This window comes from Chiloscyllium punctatum, chromosome 11, assembly GCF_047496795.1.
Source record: "Chiloscyllium punctatum isolate Juve2018m chromosome 11, sChiPun1.3, whole genome shotgun sequence".
Lineage (NCBI taxonomy): Eukaryota > Metazoa > Chordata > Chondrichthyes > Orectolobiformes > Hemiscylliidae > Chiloscyllium > Chiloscyllium punctatum.
In genome coordinates, this window is record NC_092749.1 from 114,574,692 (window position 1) to 114,597,367 (window position 22,676).

General features: G+C 45.4%; 1 protein-coding gene across 5 annotated transcripts in view; it reads left to right on the forward strand.

Annotated features, from left to right (window-relative positions):
• Positions 1-14,144, forward strand: part of sertad2b (SERTA domain containing 2b) — a 64,191-nt gene extending 50,047 nt beyond the window's left edge. For all 5 annotated transcript variants that reach the window (XM_072581559.1, XM_072581561.1, XM_072581562.1 and 2 more), the window contains exon 2: positions 11,563-14,144. In XM_072581559.1, coding sequence (XP_072437660.1) covers positions 11,567-12,463 — 897 coding nt within the window. In that variant the 5' untranslated portion in view covers positions 11,563-11,566 and the 3' untranslated portion in view covers positions 12,464-14,144. The remainder of the gene's footprint in view (positions 1-11,562) is intronic.
• Positions 14,145-22,676: the final 8,532 nt, after the last annotated feature.

Consider the following 22,676-nt stretch of genomic DNA (forward strand, 5'->3'; position numbering starts at 1 on the left):
GGAGGGACTGGGTCAGGGAGGGAGGGAGGGAGTGGGTGACTGTATCCAGGGAGGGAGGGAGGGAGTGGGTCAGGGAGGGAGGGAGGGACTGGGTCATGGAGGGAGGGAGGGAGTGGGTGACTGTATCCAGGGAGGGAGGGAGTGGATCAGGGAGGGAGGGAGGGACTGGGTCAGGGAGGGAGGGAGGGACTGGGTCAGGGAGGGAGGGAGGGAGTGGGTGACTGTATCCAGGGAGGGAGGGAGGGAGTGGGTCAGGGAGGGAGGGAGGGACTGGGTCAGGGAGGGAGGGAGGGACTGGGTCATGGAGGGAGGGAGGGACTGGGTCATGGAGGGAGGGAGGGAGTGGATCAGGGAGGGAGGGAGGGACTGGGTCAGGGAGGGAGGGAGGGACTGGGTCAGGGAGGGAGGGAGGGACTGGGTCAGGGAGGGAGGGAGGGAGTGGGTGACTGTGTCCAGGGAGGGAGGGAGATTGCAGCATGCTCTGGGGGACACTGTACAATAAGGTCAGTGTGATCACCTGGGTTGGTGCGACTGGAAGCAGCAGTGGGGGTAGATCCAGGAGCTGCCGAATTTCCACCCAGCCCAGTCTGCTCAATCCGTTCCGTTCCCTTCCCTCCCATTGCTGCAGCTCCAGCCGGTTGGATGGTGCCGGGGAATTCTGGCGGAAATGCGGGCGGCTGTGTTGACAGATTTTAAAAGAACAGTTGGAGCTCTCCGTTTATAACAGCTCCAGGAAGCAGTCTGCAAACTTTACAACCAAACCTGGTCAGCCGGTCAGGTAGCTGGTTAATTGATTTGATTGCTTTGTATACAGGAACCCAATTTTCACTACCATTACAAGCTGCAGTTTTGGAAGGTCTTGTGAAGTGGTAGTGTCCTTACCTATGGGCCGGGAGACCCAGCTACTCCAGACCTTCACTGACTGGGTCACCTCCCCACTGTGTAAGGATGAACAGGTTGATTAGAATATATCTACAAGCAATAAGTTTTCTTTTTAAAAAACCTCCAGGACACTGATACATAATGTTTATGTTGCTGCCAGAAGTGTTCAGAAAGTTTCTGCTTTCAGTATTTTCTGTACAGTTACCACCTAACTGTTCCACGGATTTCTTCAGATGAAGTTAAAAATAGTTTGCAATAACAGAAATTGTGATAGGAACAAATTACTGCAGATGTTGGAATCTGTACTGAAAACAACAAACGCTGGGGATCACAGCAGGTCAGACAGTGTCCACGGGGGGAGAGCAAGGTAACGTGATTCAAAGCTGGGCTATTTTGAATTGGTGAAACCTCCGATTTTCCTGTATATTTGAAACAAACATTGATTGAACAATGATGTCAGTTTTATTAGGCACTGGTGATAAAATTGCTGCATTCACAATTATTAGATTATTATTATAATATAGAAGATTTGAATATCATCTGGTGTTGTCACATTCCTACTAATGCCTATTGCAGGAAATGTAGCACCTTCTATTGTGCACAGCAAGCTCCCACACTAACCATGTGATAGTGGCCCAGCCAATCTGTGTGTTTCTGATTTGAGGAATAAATATTAATGAGGACACTGGGGAAAATTCTGCTGCTCTTCCTTAAAATAGTATCCAGGTATCTTTAACCTCACTTAAACATTTCATCTCAAGAAATCAGTGAAATGGCTGGGAGTGATTGTTTGAAATTTTAGAAGAATTTTAAATGTTCTGAATGCAGTTAATTTAAACTTCAGGGTGTGCCATAGCCATCAGAAGGTATCAGTTTCCTGGGCCTTTTTAAACAATTGATATTTTCTAATATTCCCCTCCCACTGTGCCTTTATAATCTAACTGGAACAACAGCACCTCAGATGATGCAGCACTGCCAGTGGACTGCACTTGAGTGTCTGCCTTGATTCTCTCACTCCAATCAGGAGTGGGATTTGAGGCATTGACCAGGACCTGGAGGTGAGACTGATTCCCTTTGAGCCAGACTGGTACACTTTAATGGAGATTGTGTTTATAATGACTGATAAGCTGGCCCTTTTCTGTTTGCAGAATGTCACACTTCTCCAATATAATAAACTTTTGCATGTATTTTTTTCAGTGGTTCTTTGGTTCATGATGTTTTCTGTTCAACCCTTATCCCATGTGGACATCACTATAAATTGATTTGCGCCCTGTGTAGAACACAGAAGGTGAAGGGATTTGGTCCGTTTTATTTTCTGTTTTTCTGTCTGTGAGAATAATGCAATGTCATTGGCTGTCTAACCTGCATGATGAAATGACTGTTGAGGCACTCCTGGAGATCCCCTTGACTTTCCCTCTGATTCAAACTCAACAGTAAAGGGGGAATTCACAGCACAGCGATCACTAGCTGCTTTGTATTGTAAGCTGCTTTACCAATAACTCATTCTGCAATCCATTATATGTTGGCCTCAGATTGACGTGGGGAAACACCCTGTTATTGTCCAGGACAGCTCCTTCCTCTGAGGTGAGGTGTCCACTTTGAACACCAGAACACTTTTCTCAAAATGCCTGGAAAATGTTGCCGGTTGGGTCATTTTTCAGCTGAATTTAATTTGCTTAATCACAAGTGAGTTTTGTCATGAACAAACTGGATCATAAGTGAAAGGAACTGAAGTGGGCCATTCAGCCCATCGAGTCTGCCATCTAATGTAATCACAGCTGATTTGATAATCCTCAATTTAAAAAAAACACATTGCTGGAGAAACTCAGCTGATCTGACAGTGTTTGTGGAGAGAGTTAATATATCAAGTCTGATTTGACTCTTCAGAACTGAAGGGGACTGGAAAAGTGTTTTTATTTTATGCTGTTAATCGAGTGGAGGGTGGAGTGAATGGAACAGATAGTGAGTGCATCCAGAGCAAAAGACAAGGGAATGATATTGATGGTAAAGGAGCGATGAGGATCTAGAACAGGTGTAAATGTTAGTTGGATTGTGGAAATCAATAATAGACCGGCCAGTATGTGTGGCAGTTACAATTAAAATGGAGGACTGTAGTCCTGCTTGAAGTTGTTGACCCCATTGTTGAGGGGTAGAAGCTGTGAAGCGCTTGGGCAGAAATTGAGCTGGTTGTTCCTCCAGCACGTGCTGAACTTCACTGGAGCAAGTCCAGGATGGAAATGTGAGCAAGGGAGCTTGGGGTGGGTGGGTTTGAAATAGCAAGCAACTGAGGGAGGTCTGGCTCATTCCTGTGTGTGTTAGGTCTCACTAATATAAAGGAAACCTCATTACTCACAATGTTCCCCGTAGCCTGCTGGGCAGTTGCTCCAAGGTTCTGCTCATGCTGAGTATGCACAGAACATTGTAAACCAGATTGGAAGAAGTGCAGATAAACTGCTGCTTCACCTGGAGGGTTCCTTTGGGCTCTGGGAGAGGGAGGAGGTGAATGGGCAAGTGTTACACCATCTATGGGAAGGTGCTGTGGCTGTGTGAGGAAGTGTTAGGCATGATAGAAGAGTAGACCTCTATCCTTAATTCCACTTTCCTGCTGTTGTCCCATAATCCTCAACACTCTTCCTGAATAAAAAAATTTATCTCTTTCAACCTTCAACGACCCAGCCCCGACAACTCTCTGCAGTAAAGAATTCCACAGAGTCACTTCACTCTAAGAAAGTCCTCCTCTTTCCTCTGAAATTAATGGCCCCTTACTCTGAGATGATACCCTCTGGTCCTAGACTCTCCCACAAGGAGAAACAACCTTTCTGTATCTATGACTCCACAACCACCTGATGAAGGAGCAGCGCTCCAAAAAAGTGCTTCCAAATAAACCTGTTGGACTGTAACCTGGTGCTGTGTGATTTTTAACTGTGTCCACCCCAGTCCAACACCAGCATCTCCCCATCATTTCAACCTCGATCCTATCAGTCAAGCACCTTGAGTAACGTCTATTTCAATAATGTCTCCTTTCATTTCTCTAATGTCAATTGTTCCTACTTTGATTCTTTTTTCCATGAACAACTATTTGATGGATTTGAATGTAACCTGAATAAAGCTGAAAAAGAGTTTAATCAGCAAAAAAAATCCTCCCAGTAGGATTGGTGTGCTTAGTCTCTCCAGCTCTGAGCCAGTGTAAAATGCAGTATTCTGAACCGTTGACTATTCCATTCATGTTCAGCAGTCCTTTCTGCTAAAATTAGATCACACACTCACTCATGGAGAAATAGTTAGAAAGGTGCTGCTTTGTCCCTCTGTATCTAACATTACAGGCACAGGGTGTGAAAGGGCAGGTTTGAAACAGGGCAAACAGCAATGTTAGCCTGGGGTACTGGTCAAATGTACAACAAGGAAACCTACCAAATAAAACAGGCATGTAGACAGACAGTTCGCGTCATTGTCACATCCTTGTAATATAACTGATCCAGTGTAACCACCTCTCTCTAAGAAACATGTGCCGTGTGGAAGTGCTCCATTTTAATCTGGGATGGATGAGGTCTAAAGATCTCACTCATTCTGTTTCCAATTCCGTTTCATTTCTTTCCTTTATTGAATCCCAGAAATCTTTTTACCGGTTGTTATTATTCTTTAGATTAGGTTACTTACAGTGTGGAAACAGGCCCTTTGGCCCAACAAGTCCACACTGACCCCCCAAAGCGCAACCCACCCAGACCCATTCCCCTACATTTACCCCTTCACACTATGGGACAATTTAGCATGACCAATTCACCTGACCTGCACATTTTTGGACAGTGGGAGGAAACCAGAGCAAACCCACACAGACACGGGGAGAATGTGCAAACTCTACACAGATAGTCACCCCAGGCTGGAATCGAACCCGGGTCCCTGGTGCTGTGAGTCAGCAGTGCTAACCACTGTGCCACCATGCTGCCCACTCTTGGTCTTGGTCTTGCCGCCGAACTGGTCCTCACCCTTAACAAGTTCTCCTTCGAATCCTCCCACTTCCTCCAGACCAAAGGCGTAGCCATGGGCACATGTATGGGCCCCAGCTATGCCTGTCTCTTTGTCGGCTATGTAGAACAGTTGATCTTCCGTAATTACACCGGCACCACTCCCCACCTCTTCCTCCGCTACATTGATGACTGCATTGGCGCCACCTCATGCTCCCACAAGGAGGTTGAGCAATTCATCACCTTCACCAACACATTCCACCCTGACCTTAAATTCACCTGGATTATCTCTGACACCTCGCTCCCCTTCCTGGACCTCTCCATCTCCATTAGTGACGACCGACTTGACACTGACATTGTTTACAAACCCGTCGACTCCCACAGCTCCCTGGATTACACCTCTTCCCACCCTACCTCCTGCAAAAATGCCGTCCCGTATTCCCAATTTCTCCGCCTCCGCCGTATCTGCTCCCAGGAGGACCAGTTCCACCACAGAACGCACCAGATGGCCTCCTCCTTTAGAGACCGCAATTTCCCTTCCCATGTGGTTAAAGATGCCCTCCAACGCATCTCATCCACATCCCGCACCTCTGCCCTCAAACCCCACCCCTCCAACCGTAACAAGGACAGAACGCCCCTGGTGCTCACCTTCCACCCTACCAACCTTCGCATAAACCAAATCATCCGCCGACATTTCTGCCACCTCCAAAGAGACCCCACCACCAGGAATATATTTCCCTCCCCACCCCTTTCCGCCTTCCGCAAAGACCGTTCCCTCCGTGACTACCTGGTCAGGTCCACACCCCCCTACGACCCACCCTCCCATTCTGGCACTTTCCCCTGCCACCGCAGGAACTGTAAAACCTGTGCCCACACCTCCTCCCTCACCTCTATCCAAGGCCCTAAAGGAGCCTTCCACATCCATCAAAGTTTTACCTGCACATCCACTAATATCATTTATTGTATCCGTTGCTCCCGATGTGCTCTCCTCTACATTGGGGAGACTGGGCGCCTCCTAGCAGAGCGCTTCAGGGAACATCTCCGGGACACCCGCACCAATCAACCAAACCGCCCCGTGGCCCAACATTTCAACTCCCCCTCCCACTCTGCCGAGAACATGGAGGTCCTGGGCCTCCTTCACCGCCGCTCCCTCACCACCAGACGCCTGGAGGAAGAACGCCTCATCTTCTGCCTCGGAACACTTCAACCCCAGGGCATCAATGTGGACTTCAACATTTTCCTCATTTCCCCTTCCCCCACCTCACCCCAGTTCCAAACTTCCAGCTCAGCACCGTCCCCATGACTTGTCCTACCTTCCTATCTTCTTTTCCACCTATCCACTCCACCCTCCCCCTGCCCTTGACCTATCACCTTCATCCCCTCCCCCCACTCACCTACTGTACTCTATGCTACTCTCTCCCCACCCCCACCCTCCTCTAGCTTATCTCTCCACGCTTCTGTCTCTCTGCCTTTATTCTTGATGAAGGGCTTTTGCCCGAAACGTTGATTTCGCTGCTCGTTGGATGCTGCCTGAACTGCTGTGCTCTCCCAGCACCACTAATCCAGAATCCAGTTTCTCAATGCTAACTGATCCAAACTGAGCTTTGCTATCTCCCTGACCTCTCTGAAATCTTACCCTCCCACCCCACCCCCCCCACACCCCCCACCCCTTCCATTGGCTGAAGTTGAATAGTTCTCAAAGATGGCCTTTCACTGTAAATGGTCACATATTGTCTGAAAGTGTCCCTTCACCCAGGAACGTATGTGTATGATGTATATTTAACAAAAGACCAGCAAGAGAAGGCCCCCTGGAGTTGGGGGCACAACAATTCATCAGCTATTGAAAAGACCCATGATGTGGAGGTGCTTTCCAAATAAAGCTGACGGACTAAAACCTGGTGTTGTCTGATTTTTAACTTTATTGAAAATAGAACACGGAAGGATAAGAGTTTTCTCCGAAACAAGAAATCGCAAGTAAACTAAACAGTGATTCTGAAAATGTTATTTTGAAAGGCACACTCTGTGGGTTAATGGAACCGAGTGGGTGAGTTGGAATCTCCCCACGTTCACTGTCTCTGTAACCTAATCGTTCCTGATGAACAGAGTTAATCCTGTCTCTCTCAAAGCACTGACCAGAGTCGTCTGTTTCAGTAAGACCTGTGGTCAGTTACGAGAACCTGTACATTCTGATCTCGAAGGAGAGAGATTGCTCACGTATTCACCAGCTGTGAAAGTGAAGGCTGTTGACTTTCATGTGACTGTGGCACAGTGGGTAGTGTCCCTGCCTCTCAATCAGAAGGTCTAGGTTCAAGATACACTCCAGGATTTAATGACCCATGAAGGTACTTCCATAACCAGGCCAAACAGGTTGATTATATTGGATGGAAAGTCCTTCTCTTTAAACTACAGTAGGCCCAGTGTCTTGGGGAGAATGTGTTTCCTGGTAATGAAGACCATGGGGTAGCCCCAGTGGAACAGCCCATGTTTAAAAACCTCGACGTGCACATTCCTGTCATAGGCTGTACTCCCATCCTCATTGATTTAAGTGATCTCTAATAGAACTGCTGTTCTTACATTACACACAGGACTGTGTCTGCTTCCCCTCTCCCTGATTCCACATCTGCAACAAACACATCATCCCTTTAACAATCAGCACAAAGTCTCTTTAACCCCTTCTTCAGTGGGGAAACAATTGGTATTTGAATGATTTCTGTAATCTTTCCATAACCTGGGATGTGGTGTCACTGACAGGGCAGCATTTATTCCCTGTCCCTAGTTATCCCTTGAGAAGGTGAGGGTGAGCTGTCTTCCTGAACCATGTGCTGGTTTTAAAACAGTTTCTACCCGACTGTTGTTAGAATACTGAATGGACTCTCAAACTCTTTACATGTCCCTATGTTTTTGTTTTTGCCACTGTTTACCTATTCTATACTATCTATGCTATTTAACTCTATGATTTGCCTGTATTGCTCACAAGACAAAGCTTTTCACTGTGCCTCGGTACACGGGACAATCAATTCAATTCAATTCTAATGAGCTGTAGGTAGACCCACAAAGTCCTTGAGAAGGGATTTCCAGAAATTTGACCCAGTGAAAGTGAAGGAACGGTGATATATTTCCAAGTCAGGATGGGAAGTGGCTCAGAGATGGTGATGTTCTCATGTAGCTGCTGTCCTTGTCCTTCTGGTTGGAGGGGGTTGTGGGTTTGGAAGGTGCTGACTGAGGATCTTTGAATTTCTGTAGTGCATCTTGTAGATGGTACACACTGCTGTTACTGAGAGTTGGTGGTGGAGGGAGGGGATGTTGAAGGTGGTGGATTGGATACTGAGTCCTGAAAGTGAAGTGCACATATAATCTCTTTTCCCATTGTGGATCTGTGCATTTGCCTCTAACTAGAGTATCCCCTGTGAGAATCTTACTTTGCAAATGTTGGTGTCAGTTTTGATGCTGCCTGTGACCAGGATAGGCCACGACAATAACAGTAAAACCCTTTCAGCATTTCCAGGGTTGAACATGTGTGCCGCTCAAACTCCAGACAATTTCCCGTTGTACTCGCATTGTCCTGCAGCAGCTGATGGAGTCAGTATTTTTGGGAACATCACCTTCCACTTCTTTCCTGCTGCCCCTATCTCACGGCTGTGGGAATCCTGTAATTCTCTGCTGGTGTGTACACTTCCCAAATCCTGACCGTTTTCTCTGACTCGCGCCTGTGCAGTTTCTCTGAGATCACCTTGAGCCAGCCATGCTTGCTGTTCTCTCCCTTTTATAGATTGGTCACCAATAGCCCTTGCATTGAGGCTGTGTGCTTCACTGAGCTGCACTCTCGCACACAGCCAGCTGGAGGCGCAATGATTTCTCTCCAGGTGTATGTTTACTCGGGGAGAAGGGGCAGTTCAAGGGGTAACAGTTACCTCGTGGTAATGTTACTGCCCCAGTAATCCCAAGGCCCAGCGTGAAGGTCTGGGGGGACAGGTTCAAATCCCGCCAAGGCAGCTGCTGGCATTTAAAATCAATTCATAAGATTCAGGATTGAAAGGAGCTCTCAGTAATGGTGAGCCTGAAATGATCATTGATTGGTGTTTTAAATTTAAAAAATCCGGTTCACTGATGGGAATCTGCCATCATCACCTGCTTGGCCTCCATGGATATCTCTGTGGTAGTGTTCAGTTTTACTCTCCATATTTAAGAATGCGAGCTATGAATTCCGAGAGGATGAACTTGATTGGCACCTCTGCTGAAGCCCCCTCCAATGAGGGAACAGCTTGGGCCTGTATCAGTTATAGTTGAGAACAAGGGGGAGGTAGGAGACAGTGAGACCTACAGATGCCGGAGATCAGAGTCAAGAGTGTGTTGCTGGAAAAGCACAGCTGGTCAGGCAGCATCCGAGAAGCAGGAGAGACGACGTTTCAGGCAGACCTTCCTGATGAAGGGCTTATGCCAGAAACATCGGTTCTCCTGCTCCTTGGATGCTGCCCGACTGGCTGTGCTTCTCCAAAAAGGGGAGGTAATCTTACTGAAACATAAGATCCTGAGGGGACTGGGCAAGGTGGATACTGGGAGAGAGGAGAACTAGGCGATAAACTATTTAAAATAAGGGCTCTCACATTTATATTTTTTGAGGGGAATGAGTCTCGGGAGCTCTTGCTCAGGCAGCAGTGGAGGTGGAGGGTGAGTGAATATATTTTAAGTCTGAGGTAGGGAGTTTCTGAGGGAGGGTGTTTCTGAGGTAGGTAGGTAGTTTCTGAGGGAGGGAGGTAGCTTCTTGATTAAGAAGGCAGTCCCAGGTTACTGGGAGTAGGCAGGAAAACCGAGCTAAGGCCACAGTCAGATCAGTGATGATTGAGCAGGTCCAAGGAGCCAGTAGTTTTAGTTAGTTGGTTTGCAGGATATGGCCAAGCCAGCCTTTATCAGCCATTGCAGATTCTGCTCCGAATTTGTGTGTTGTATGTGATTCCAGACCCAGAATCAATGCCCTCAAACATTTGAGCAACTCACTCCATTCAAGGGCAGTTAGGGATGGGTATCAACTGCTAGGCCAGCCAGGGTCACCCACAGTACACAAGAGAATAAAGTGTTGCCTGGAACTGGCTTGACTTGCTGGTGTCTGAAGTGAAACCCTGGGATGAAGTATTTGTTAAGGGCATTCGGCCTGTTCTAGTCAGACAGTGAATATTACTATTGAATTGATATGTCCTTTTGTTTTTAACCAATTCTGACCTGTTTTTTTAGATTGACCTGTTCAGAAATGTCGTTACACACCTCTGGAGCAGGTGGGACTTGAACCTGGCCCCCTCAGATGAGGGTTAGGGACACTTGCACTGCTCCACAAGTGGACCTTGATGTCTACTTCGATCAGCTAATGGCACATATTTAAAAGGCCATTCTCCTGTCATTTCACCAGCAGCTTCAAAGTCCAAGAAAAACTGGAAGCGGCTTTCTGGAAAACTGAAATAGATTTTAATAACATTTATGATTCGTGTTCCTTTTCAAACATCTGATGAAGTTTATCAATGCAGAGTGATTCCAACAGTGTGTGAAGGACTCTCCTTCTCAACCTCTCCCCTCACAAGAGGCACGGTGACTCTTTGGTTAAACCCCCACCAGCCCTCTCTCTAATGAACGAGCAGCACTGAGATCCTCTGGGATTATGGTGAGGTTACCTTTAATCGATAGTATTTAAAAGTCCTTTAATATTGAAGTTGAGTAAGTCCAGTTGGTGACTGTCAGAATGCCGATATTACAGCAGAATCTGTTCAGGATTTTCCCAAACTATATCTGGATATTTTTGTATAATTAGTGTTCAACAAAAGAAATGATTGTGTTTTTTACCATTTCTAATGCTGCTTCTGATTGAACAATTATTTATTGGTACGTGACATGCACAGATTGATAACAATGTGATCATCTGCTTCAGTACGTACCTCATTAATTGTATTTCAGACACTTTGGGGCAATATGACGTCTTCTGTAAAACAGTTCAGTTTCCTTTGTGTCTGGCAATAATAGTACATGTACTCCAGGATAGTTTCAGTGATGAGGGTAAGTATCCAGTCTGAGAGGTGGGAAATATTTCCTAGATTGTTCCTTCAATTAATAAGTTTGATCCACACAAACTGACAGATTTTCATTAAAACCTTGTTGATAGTGGCCTCTACCTTTTCAGTTTATTTCTTTATAATTACATAAATTGATATTAATTCTGTGCCATTGACAGTAAATCTACTGGGGTTACAATTAGCAACATCTCACCGTGAGTATAATTGGGAATTAGCAAATTCAAAGAGAGTTGTGTTCTGTACACATCACCAGCTAAAGCAAATGCTCCAGAGTCTGTGTTTTTGAAATGACTTTCAGGTAATTGCCTGGCACTCTGTGTCAGACCGGTCTGCAGGCTCTGATGCTCTCCCTGTTTAACTTGTATTCTGGTCCTCGTTAATTTGTGGCACTGTGGTTAATTGTTGCTGTGATTGCGCGGGCCTTTATGCTCAAGAACTTCTGGTCTGTGTTCACTTTCTCCCATTGAGGAATCTGAGATTTATTCGCTTACAGTTGGATCCAGATAGAAACTGTTGACCTTTTTAGTAAACTGAAGCATTTAGTTACAGGCTTCCAACCTTTTGTGTGTTCCCAGCATTATTTCAATTCAGAGTTTAATGTTCTTAAGAATTTATTTTGTAGTGAATCTAATTGAACACCTGGTTTCTTTCTTAATTTTCAGATATATGTTGGCAAAAGGAACCAAACGGAAGTTTAGTGAACATGAAGATAGGCTGGAAGGCAAAGTGTCCTGTGGGCATGGTCCTTCCAAGGTGTCGTACACCTTACAGCGCCAGTCTATCTTCAACATTTCCCTCATGAAACTTTATCAGCAGCAACCATTAATGGAGCCCAGCCTGCAGAAGACGGTATTAATTAACAATATGCTGAAACGCATTCAGGAAGAACTGAAACGGGAAGGGAACTTGCGACCTGTGTTCATTGCCCCCTCTCAGTCCAGTGACACACTCAATGATAATTACAGAGAGGTCCAACCTGCCTTCAATCATTTTCCTTCCCCTCCAGTCCAGGTGACCAGCAGCACCCCTCCAGACCTGTGCCTGACCCCAGCCTCTGTCCTGGAGGAAGATCCCTTCAGCAGCTGTCAGAGTGTTACACTCGGCCCCAGCAAGCCACAGAACCATTCACGCAAAGACAGTTTCTCTTCAGCCTTGGATGAAATTGAAGAGCTATGCCCATCCTCGACTACCACTGACTCGAAGGTCAGCAGAGGGCATTTAAGTGAAGGTGGCAGTGAGAAACCTGCAGAGATACAAGAGAACAGAGCATCAGAGTCCAGGCTCACAGACCCTTTACCAGGCAACTTTGAGATTACCACCACGAGCTTCCTAACTGACCTGACACTCGATGACATTCTGTTTGCAGACATTGACACCTCGATGTATGACTTTGATCCCTGTGCGAGTGCCACAGGGCCAACATCCAAAATGACTGCGGTCACAGCAGATGACATTCTGAAAACATTATCTCCTTACAGTAGCCAATCAGTGACTCCAAGTCAACCTTTCAAAATGGACCTTGCGGAGTTGGACCACATCATGGAGGTTCTAGTCGGGTCTTGATGCGACAGAAACCCCAAGGACTAGGGTTTTACAGGCTGTTTGCAGATAACATTCAATTAATTATTGTTTTAAAATGTGATGGAATCACTGCAAATTCTGTGCATGCCTCTATAAAATAACAATTACACTAGATATTGTTTCTGTAGAGTTGAATGTTTTCATCTGTGTGTCCTCTAGTATGGTTTTAAATGTTTTATTAATCATTGCTTTGTTACTTTGATTACCTGTTGTCGATGAGCATTGGGTTCAGAGAGCAGGTCTGATGTGTTGTGCATCGTACACACAAAGCCTAAGGGTCACATTATAAACATGACGGCATGTCAGTAAGTCAGACTGTGACGGTCTCAATATTTTTCCAGTTGTCTTTTAGTTCAGACATTCATCTTGTTATTAGCTGACTGTGGCTCTTTTCAACTGTATTCTGTGTTTGTTTTTTCTTTAGTTTTTGTACAGGATTGGCAGCTGATTGTATCTTTTTCTGAAATACCTTTTGATACACCGGACGTAGCTATTTTGCTGGGAAGTGCTCTCACCAAACCCCGCGAAGTTGAGGTGAACAAGGGTCACTTCTACTTTTTATATACAATGTTCATGTAGCAGGTGCAAGGGGAATATTAAGACCGTCTAAGATGATAAGCATGCTATTAATGAAAAGATTTGGGGTCAGGAAAATGTATTTTAACTGTATTTTAAAGAACAGAACTTGTCAGGAATAATTGTCCCTTTCCCAGCATGTTTGACTGAACCCTAAATGCATCACTTTACAGCATTACCTATACATTCCTCTGAGATGGTTCATTATCATCATCTGGTTCAAAGTTGGATGAGCTGCACCTATAGACTCTGATTTTGCTGGATCCTGTCCTGTCAGGTTTGTTAACACAGTGTCGGGTTTTTATGTTTCTTGTCCTTGAAGTTTCTGGAAGCAGTGGGAGGAGCTTGGTGATTGGCTGGACCAACGGTCTGTTTCCTTAACTGATGAGGTGAAAGAATTGGGAGAAATGAACAGGGAGGGATGAAGAAGGGGGTGAATGAAAGGAAGTGATTTACTATCAAACTAGATACACAAAGGGAAGTTAAGGAAGGGAATGAACGATTAATATGACTGGGAGAAAAGAGAAACCAGAAAATATTCACTTTTTAGACATTTTTAAAATCATTTCCAAACTTGTACACTTTCCGGGGTAGATAGGTTGATTTGAAGTCTTTGCGCAATCATTGGTGTTGGTCAATAGGTAATTACACTGATAATTACTAGACTCCAGTTCCTGCATATTAAAGGAACCATTAGTGCTTAAATATAATCACTTCATGAAAATCACACCGGTTGAAAGCAAAATGTTGTTTCCATGAAAGAAATGGAATGGTACAAAGCTTCTGGCCACTTTGGTTTTATGTGAAATCTTTCCTTGCTGTGAGCTGATGACATTCACACACACTCTGTTATTTAGTCAGTAAAATCTGAGTGCCTCTTGCATTTTTCTCCAGCTATTCCCAATCACTTCCTTAATCTATTGATTCTGGAGCAGGAGCTCCTCAGACTGCAGCACCCTGTTTGTACCTTAGAGACATTCAACAACAAGAAACCTATGCAATTGGGTGAAATGAACAATACAGATGTCTTGCATTTTCTGAAAATCTAAGGGCAATAACCTGGTGCTATGTTGACCATTTTGGGGGGGGGGGGGGGGGGGAAATGTGAGATTCAAGTTAAAATCAGACCAAATGGATTTCCAGTTAAATAGCAGGAACTGGGCTAAGCCAATCTGGTTGTGCTTTTTACTTCCTAGCTGTCCCTGCTCACTGAAATCCCACAGTGTAGGAGGGTGTATGCCTTTATAAAAATAATCTTCCTCCAAAAAGGGTTTTCAAAGCATCTCAAATCCAGCTGGGTTTGCTCTGATTGTAAAGTGCATCAGCATGTTGCAACTCTATACAGGGCAGTGCTGGGAGTGGGGCTTTTTAATTTAAAAACTGTTCCAAAAACCAGCAATAAAGTTTTTTTTGTGTTTGTTGAAAGGTTTTATTGCAGCCTGAGGAAAGTACCTGATTTTTCTATTTTACCGATACTTTTCACATTTTAGAAAACAAGCTTGTGTAAAGTACTCAGTCGACACTGACCAGAGTGCTGCTTGCACTCCATTGTTAGCTGTGATTCTGTCGATTCCTTTTTTTTGTTGCAACTCAGTAAAGCTTTTCTGAGCCTCTGTACTGAATTCAACTACAGAGCATCACGTTGTGTTTCCAGTCGGAGTGGTGCTTCCTTTTGTATTATTCTTTAGCCCGGTTTCTGAATAAGAATCTCCCTCCTCTTTTTTTCCCCCCTCACAACCTTCTCCCCCACCTCCCACTTTAGTTTTAAAGAATCAAATTTCAGGCAAAATCTGAGCTCTATGCATGACTTTTACACTGAGTGTAATGACGCTTTCTACAGCTGATATTTATGCACAGACAAGCATATTTGGTATTTGTCTTGTAGATCGCTTTAAAGATGGTTGGAATGTATTCTGCATAATGCCAAATTATATCATTGCATTCTAGCTTTTGTTATTTTTTAATGATACCATGGCAGTTGTGTGAAATCTCCAAGGTTGTATTGTTGCAATGCATATGCCTAATTCAGGAGTCACTCTTTTTAAATTAATTTATTTAAGAATGTTTAAATTATGTTTGGTATCCCATGTTATATTATCTGTTTAAATTCTACTCTTTGTCCTTGCAATGAAAATGGTTTGTTGCTGTAACTGTGACTATCTTTGGGTTTTTATGTTGAAAATTTGAAACTTTTTATAAACAAGATGAAGGACAGCCAGTGATTGGCTTTACTTGGCCCAGTTTCAGACTGTGTGTGTTTTTCCCCTCAAAAGCCAAGGCTTGGAATGTGTGGGTTACCACCAGAAATGGCTGATTTGTAACGATCTACGGTGTCACCTTACAGGAGTTAAAGTATTGGGCAAATTCTCTTGTCCAATTGGATGAATCAGATAAATTATTGAGCTTTGAATTGATTGGGAACTAACCAAAAAATGACTCCTTCCTTCAGGTAAATTCACTATGCAGTTTGTATACTCTCTCTGACTTTAGGAATATTAGGACTTTCAAATTAACTGTTTAAGTTTAATACAGATGTTTTAATGGGGATATTTTTAAGCACACTGAGAAGTGGCCATTTCAAAATGGTGCCAGTGTACAAAAACTGTTTAATGTAAAATGTACAGTGTTTGGACAGTATGATAAATACTATAAACTCAAGGACCATGCAGCAATGTCTCATTGGTTCCTGGAAGGTAACACCAACAACAAGAACAGAGTAGAACAAGAACTTTTAATTGATATCTCTCCTCATACCTTATTTATTCTCTTTGTAAATATATTTATTTTTATTGTGTAGCCAGCAAAATCTGGATTAGATGTGTACAGAATGTATGTCTCATAGGAATGTATGTAGGATCAGGAATGTACATTTCTATGCTGATCAGCAGAAGCCATAATCCGAGAGATTGTTGTGTCCAAGTTGTCTTGAGGTTCCCTCAAGTGCATCTCACTTCTATCAAGGCAGTAACACCACAATGTCCTGCCAATCTCGGATCTGTGCCTTTTTCTATGCAATATTTCAATATAGACATCTGGAAAGCAAGGTTACTGTATTCACAGCAAGCCAAGCTGTAATTGACTCGATGCAATTGGACAAATGTCAGTAGAGTTGAGCAGTCTTACTTTTGTAGTTTTTTATTCAACAATAAACTTTAAAATCAAAGCTATTTTCTCAAGCACTGTCATTTCAAATAGACTGTTTCCGAAATAGATCAAAGACGCAGAATGATCAAGTTGAAACTTGTATTTGAGAAGCTCGGAGCAAATTAATTATCATCTTTTCATTTGGGCATGTGGGTGTTTGGGGAAAAGCCAATGGGGAAATTATAGCCGATGAAAGGAGCCGGGTTTGAACCCTACCACAGCAGGTGCTGGAACTTTGAATTCAATTTCAAAAGGAAAATCTGGAGCAGGAAGTCTAATGATGACTATCAATCTGTTACCAATTGTCAGGAAAATCCATCTGATTCACTAATGTCCTTCAGCGATGGAAGCTACCATCCTTACCTGATCTGGCCTGCGTGTGACTCTAGACTCACTGCAGTTGACTCTTTGACTGTTAGGGATAGACAATAAACACTGACGTAGCCAGTGACACCCTCCATGCCATGAAAGCGAATAATATTGCCCACTCCCTAAGTGCCCTGGAGAAAGTGGGTGGGGCAAGTGGTTGTGACCTGTCACAGTCTGTCTGGGTTCTGGTGGTTTGCTACAACTAGTGGTTTCCTCAACCATTACAGGGGGCATTGAAGAGTCAGTCACATTGCTGTGGGCCTGGAGTCACGTGTAGGCCAGATCGGGCAAGGATGGCAGATTCTCTTCCCTGAATGGGTCTGTGGCAATGATTGGGTGGTTTGACAGTTCCCTGATTCTAATGTTTCTGTTTACTCCAAAGTTGTCTCATTGAATCAATCTCTTTCAAATTGAAAAGAATTGAACATTTTAAAATGAATGAGGGGTTTTCACCTGTTGCTGAATCATTACCTCTGGTAATTCTCTCAAAGAATACCAGGAGGTTTAGATTAAATTCCATTTATATTAAACAAAGTGTTGACAGATATGGAGTGCTGAGTCATACATTGGTGGAAGAGGGATCAGTTGGAGCTACAAAATAATAAGACAAAGTGGGCTAATCTTCCTCAGCTGTAGCAATGGGGCTGCAGTGGTTTTATCAGAGAGAGGCCGGGGGGCGTCAGCAAATGGCTGGAGGGGTTAATAATCTGGAAATGATTTCTTGTTCCTCTCTGCTACCTGGTACCTGTTTAAAGGTGGACAATTCTCCTCACAACTACTTCTGTCATTCCAGCTCATGGCTGATCATTCACCACAGGACCATGTTCTCATGCTGTCCCCATACCCCTGACATCACTAATATCTGGCAATTAATCAATCTCTATCTTGAACATATGTTGGCTGATCATCCACAGATCTGAGACAGAACATTCTCTGGCTCCTCCACATCCTGATAAATAAGGAGACCCAGGTCCCTTTGTATATTGACGCTGCTTAAATCTCTCAGCATTTAAGTGACACTCACACATGCATCAAACTGATCGGTCACCTATCCCACCCCTGGGTGCCTGGTTTGTGATGTAGAGTGACATTATCAGTGTGGGTTTAACCCCTATACCAGCTGAGGTTACCATGAAACCTCTCCCCTTGCCTGAGGTGTGGTGACCCTCAGATTAAACCAACACCAGTTGGCCTCTCTCCTCTGGGACTATACCCTCACCACCCACTGAACCCGACACTGTGTCCCACTCCCACCCCTCCTTCCACCAGCTGACTCGTGAGAAAGGGGACATGGTTTCTCTAACTTTGACTTCCTCACCATGAGGGACCTGTCTGATTGAAAGCATAGCTCTCATTCCATAAAACCGGAGCAGGAAGCCTTCTGGGATTGCCTCTCCCTGGAAAATCTGGCCCAGTGTCTCTGGTGGGAAGGAGCAAGCTGCTGTGACCTTTTCCCTGAGTGACCGAGTGGCTGTGTTGAAGAATTCTACCTCTTCATCAAATCAACACTTTATTCATCGGAACTTAACATTCTGATCTTTGGAATGAAAGCAATTTTGTTATTTGTATTGGATCCTGCCTCTGTTGGAATGGGGCCTTGGTGCATAAATGTTTATAAAAACAGCATGTCTCTTAGTGTCTGACTTGGGGTACAAACCAGTGCTGTTCTCCAGCCTCCTGTGATAAAGGTGGAGAGTGTTGATCAACTGATAGATGATCCAGCCATCCCTCCTTTCATCAAACAGGATGGACTGGGGTTTGTGGGGGTGGCGTCTTGCTGACTGTGGGTAAGTATTCTCCAGAAATATCAGCCATAAACCAGCACATCAATTAGTAGTGCCAACCACTGCAACGGGGCATATTCTCAATGTGAAGGCTGGACTTTGCCTCCCCAAGGTCTGTGCGGTGGTTACACTTACCAATACTATCAAGGGCAGATTCAGCTACAGCCAGCAGATTATGAAGAATGGTGTTAAATCTATTTTTCCCTCTCATTGGGTTCCCAATGTTATGTGGCCAAACGGATTCCAAAGTTAGGGATTATATGTTGACGATACTTCAACTGTGAAGTGTCTACAGATTTCTTGAGCTAAAGGGTACAATATGCCCTTTCCTTTCCAGCAATCAAACAACACTATACAGCAGACACCCACACACACACTGGCTTTCCCCTAGCAACCAGAGTGGGGGGTGGAGGGAGGAGAGTGCTAGTATAAGGCAGCTCAGTGGTTAGCACTGCTGCCTCACAGCACCAGGGACCTGGGTTCGATTCCAGCCTCAGGCAACTGTCTGTGTGGAGTTTGTACATTCTCCCAGTGTCTGCATGAGTTTCCTCCCACAATCCAAAGATGTGCAGGTGAGGGTGGATTGGCCTTACTAAATTATCCCGTGTTCAGTGATATGCAGGCTAGGGTGAATTAGCTATGGAAAATACAGGGTTACAGGGATAGGGTAGGGGACTGGGTCTGGGTGGAATGTTCTTCTAGGGTAGGTAGGACCTTGACAAACAGGATGGTCTATACCTGAACCACAGGGGTACCAATATCTTGGGGGGAGGGGGGATTTGCTAATGCTCTTCAGGAGGGTTTGAACTAATTCAGCCAGGGGTTGGGAACACAAATTGTAGTTCCAGTGTACAGGAGATTGAGAGTAGTGAGGGCAGAAGATCGCAAGAGTGCACCAGCAAGCAGGAAGTTGGTTTGAAGTGTGTCTACTTCAATGGCAGGAGCATCTAGAATAAGATAGGTGAACTTGCAGCATGGGTTGGTACCTGGGATTTCGATGTTGTTGCCATTTCAGAGACATGGATAGAGCAGGGACAGGAATGGTTGTTGCAGGTTCCAGGATTTAGATGTTTCAGTGAGAACAGAAAAGATGATAAAAGAGGGGGAGGGTGGCATTGTTAGTCAAGGACAGTATTACAGTTGCAGGAAGGATGTTTGAGGACTCATCTACTGAGTTAGTATGGGCTGAGTTTAGAAATAGGAAAGGAGAGGTTACCCTGTTGGGAGTTTTCTATAGGCCTCCAAATAGTTCCAGAGATGTAGAGGAAAGGATAGCAAAGATGATTCTGAATCGGAATGAGAGAGACAGGGTAGTTATTATGGGAGACTTTGACTTTCTAAATATTGACTGGAAATGCTATAGTTCCTGTACCTTAGCTGGGTCAGTTCTTGTCCAATGTGTGCAGGATGGTTTCCTGACACAGTATGTAGACAGGCCAACAAGGGGCGAGGCCACATTGGATTTGGTACTGGGTAATGAACCTGGCTAGGTGTTAGATTTGGAGGTAGGTGAGCACTTTGGTGATATTGACCACAATTCGGTTAGGTTTACTTTAGTGATGGAAAGGGATTGGTGTATACCGCACAGCAAGAGTTATAGCTGTGGGAAAGGCAACTATGATGCGATTAGGCAAGATTTAGGATGCATTGGATCGGGAAGGAAACTGCAGGGGATGGGCACAATTGAAATGTGGAGCTTATTCAAGGACCAGCAAGCAACAGGAGGGAGGTGAACACAGCAAGGCAGGCAGCATCAGGAGGGAGAGGGACACAGCAAGGCAGGCAGCATCAGGAGGGAGAGGGACACAGCAAGGCAGGCTGTATCAGGAGAGGGGGGGCACAGCAAGGCAGGCAGCATCAGGAGGGAGGGGGAACACAGCAAGGCAGGCAGCATCAGGAGGGAGAGGGACACAGCAAGGCAGGCAGCATCAGGAGGGAGAGGGACACAGCAAGGCAGGCAGCATCAGGAGGGAGGGGGACACAGCAAGGCAGGCAGTATCAGGAGGGAGAGGAACACAGCAAGGCAGGCAGCATCAGGAGGGAGAGGGAACACAGCAAGGCAGGCAGCATCAGGAGGGAGAGGGAACACAGCAAGGCAGGCAGCATCAGGAGGGAGAGGGAACACAGCAAGGCAGGCAGCATCAGGAGGGAGAGGGAACACAGCAAGGCAGGCAGTATCAGGAGGGAGAGGGACACAGCAAGGCAGGCAGCATCAGGAGGGAGAGGGAACACAGCAAGGCAGGCAGCATCAGGAGGGAGAGGGACACAGCAAGGCAGGCAGCATCAGGAGGGAGAGGGACACAGCAAGGCAGGCAGCATCAGGAGGGAGAGGGACACAGCAAGGCAGGCAGTATCAGGAGGGAGGTGAACACAGCAAGGCAGGCAGCATCAGGAGGGAGAGGGACACAGCAAGGCAGGCAGTATCAGGAGGGTGGGGGAACACAGCAAGGCAGGCAGTATCAGGAGGGTGGGGGAACACAGCAAGGCAGGCAGTATCAGGAGGGAGAGGGACACAGCAAGGCAGGCAGCATCAGGAGGGAGAGGGAACACAGCAAGGCAGGCAGCATCAGGAGGGAGGGGAACACAGCAAGGCAGGCAGCGTCAGGAGGGGGAGGGACACAGCAAGGCAGGCAGCGTCAGGAGGGAGAGGGACACAGCAAGGCAGGCAGCGTCAGGAGGGAGAGGGAACACAGCAAGGCAGGCAGTATCAGGAGGGAGAGGGAACACAGCAAGGCAGGCAGTATCAGGAGGTGGGGAAGTCAAGGTTTTGGATGTAACCCTTCTTCGGGACTAAGATTAGGGCCTGTAAAGGACAGTAGAGGGAAGTTTGCATAGAGTCCGAATAGGTAGGAGAGGCACTAAGTGAATGTTTTTCATCAGTATTCACACAGGAAAAAGAATGTTGTCAAGGAGAATACTGAGATACTGGCTACTAGACTAGATGAGATTGAGGTTCACAAGGAGGAGACTTTAGCAATTCTGGAAGCTGTGAAAATAGCTAAGTCCCCTGGACCAGATGGGATTTATCCTGGGATTCTCTGGGAAGCCAGAGAGGACATTGAAGAGCCTTAGATTTTGATCTCTATGCCGTCATTGTCTTCAGGAATAGTGCCAGAAGACTGGAGGATAGCAAATGTTGTTTCTTTGTTCAAGAAGGGGAGTAGAGACAACCCTGGTAATTATAGACCAGTGAGACTTACTTCAGTTGTGTGTGAAGTGTTGGAAAGGATTATAAATCCTATCATCTAAAAAGGAGCAAGTTGATTAGGGATAGTCAATATGGTTTTGTGAAGGGTAGGTCATGCCTCACAAACGTTAAGAGTTCTTTGAGAAGGTAACCAAACAAGTAGATGAGGGCAAAGGGGTTGATGTGGTGTATATGGATTTCATTAAGGTGTTTGATAAGGTTCCCCACTGTAGGCTATTGCACAAAATACTGTGGCATGGGATTGAGGTTGATTTAGTGGTTTGGATCAGAAATTGGCTGGCTGAAAAAAGACCGTTGGTTGATGGGAAATGTTCATCCCAGAGTTCAGTTACTAGTGGTGGTGTACTGCAAGGACCTGTTTTGGGTCCACTGCTGTTTGTCATTTCTATAAATGACCTGGATGAGGGCGTAGAAGGATGGTTTAGTAAATTTGCAGATGACACTAAAGTCAGTGGAGCTGTGGACATTGCTGAAGGATGTTGCAGGTTACAGAGGGACATAGATAAGGTGGGCTGAGAGGTGGCAAATGGAGTTTAATGTGGAAAAGTGAGAGGTCATTCACTTTGGAAGGAGTAACAAGAATGCAGAGTACTGGGCTAATGGTAAGATTCTTGGTCGTGTGGATGAGCAGAGAGATCTCGGTGTCCATATATATAGATCCCTGATGGTTGCCACCCAGGTTGATAGGGTTGTTAAAGTGGTGTACGGTGTGTCAGCTTTTATTGGTAGAGGGATTGAGTTTCGGAACCATGAGGTCCCGCTGCAGCTGCACTTGGAGTTCTGGTCGCCACGTTACAAGAAGGATGTGGAGGCATTGGAAAGGGTGCATAGGAGATTTTCCAGGATCTTGCCTGGTATGAAGGGAAGGTCTTATGGGGAAAGGCTAAGGGACTTGAGGCTGTTTTTGTTAGAGTCGAAGGTTAAGAGGTGACTTAATGGGGACATACAAGATGATCAGAGGATTAGATTGGGTGGACAGTGGAGGCCTTTTTCCTTGGATGGTGATGGCTAACACGAGAGGACAAGGCTTTAAATTGAGGGGTGATAGATACAGGACAGATGTTAGAGGTAGGCTCTTTACTCAGTAGTAAGACTGTGGACTACCCTGCCTGCG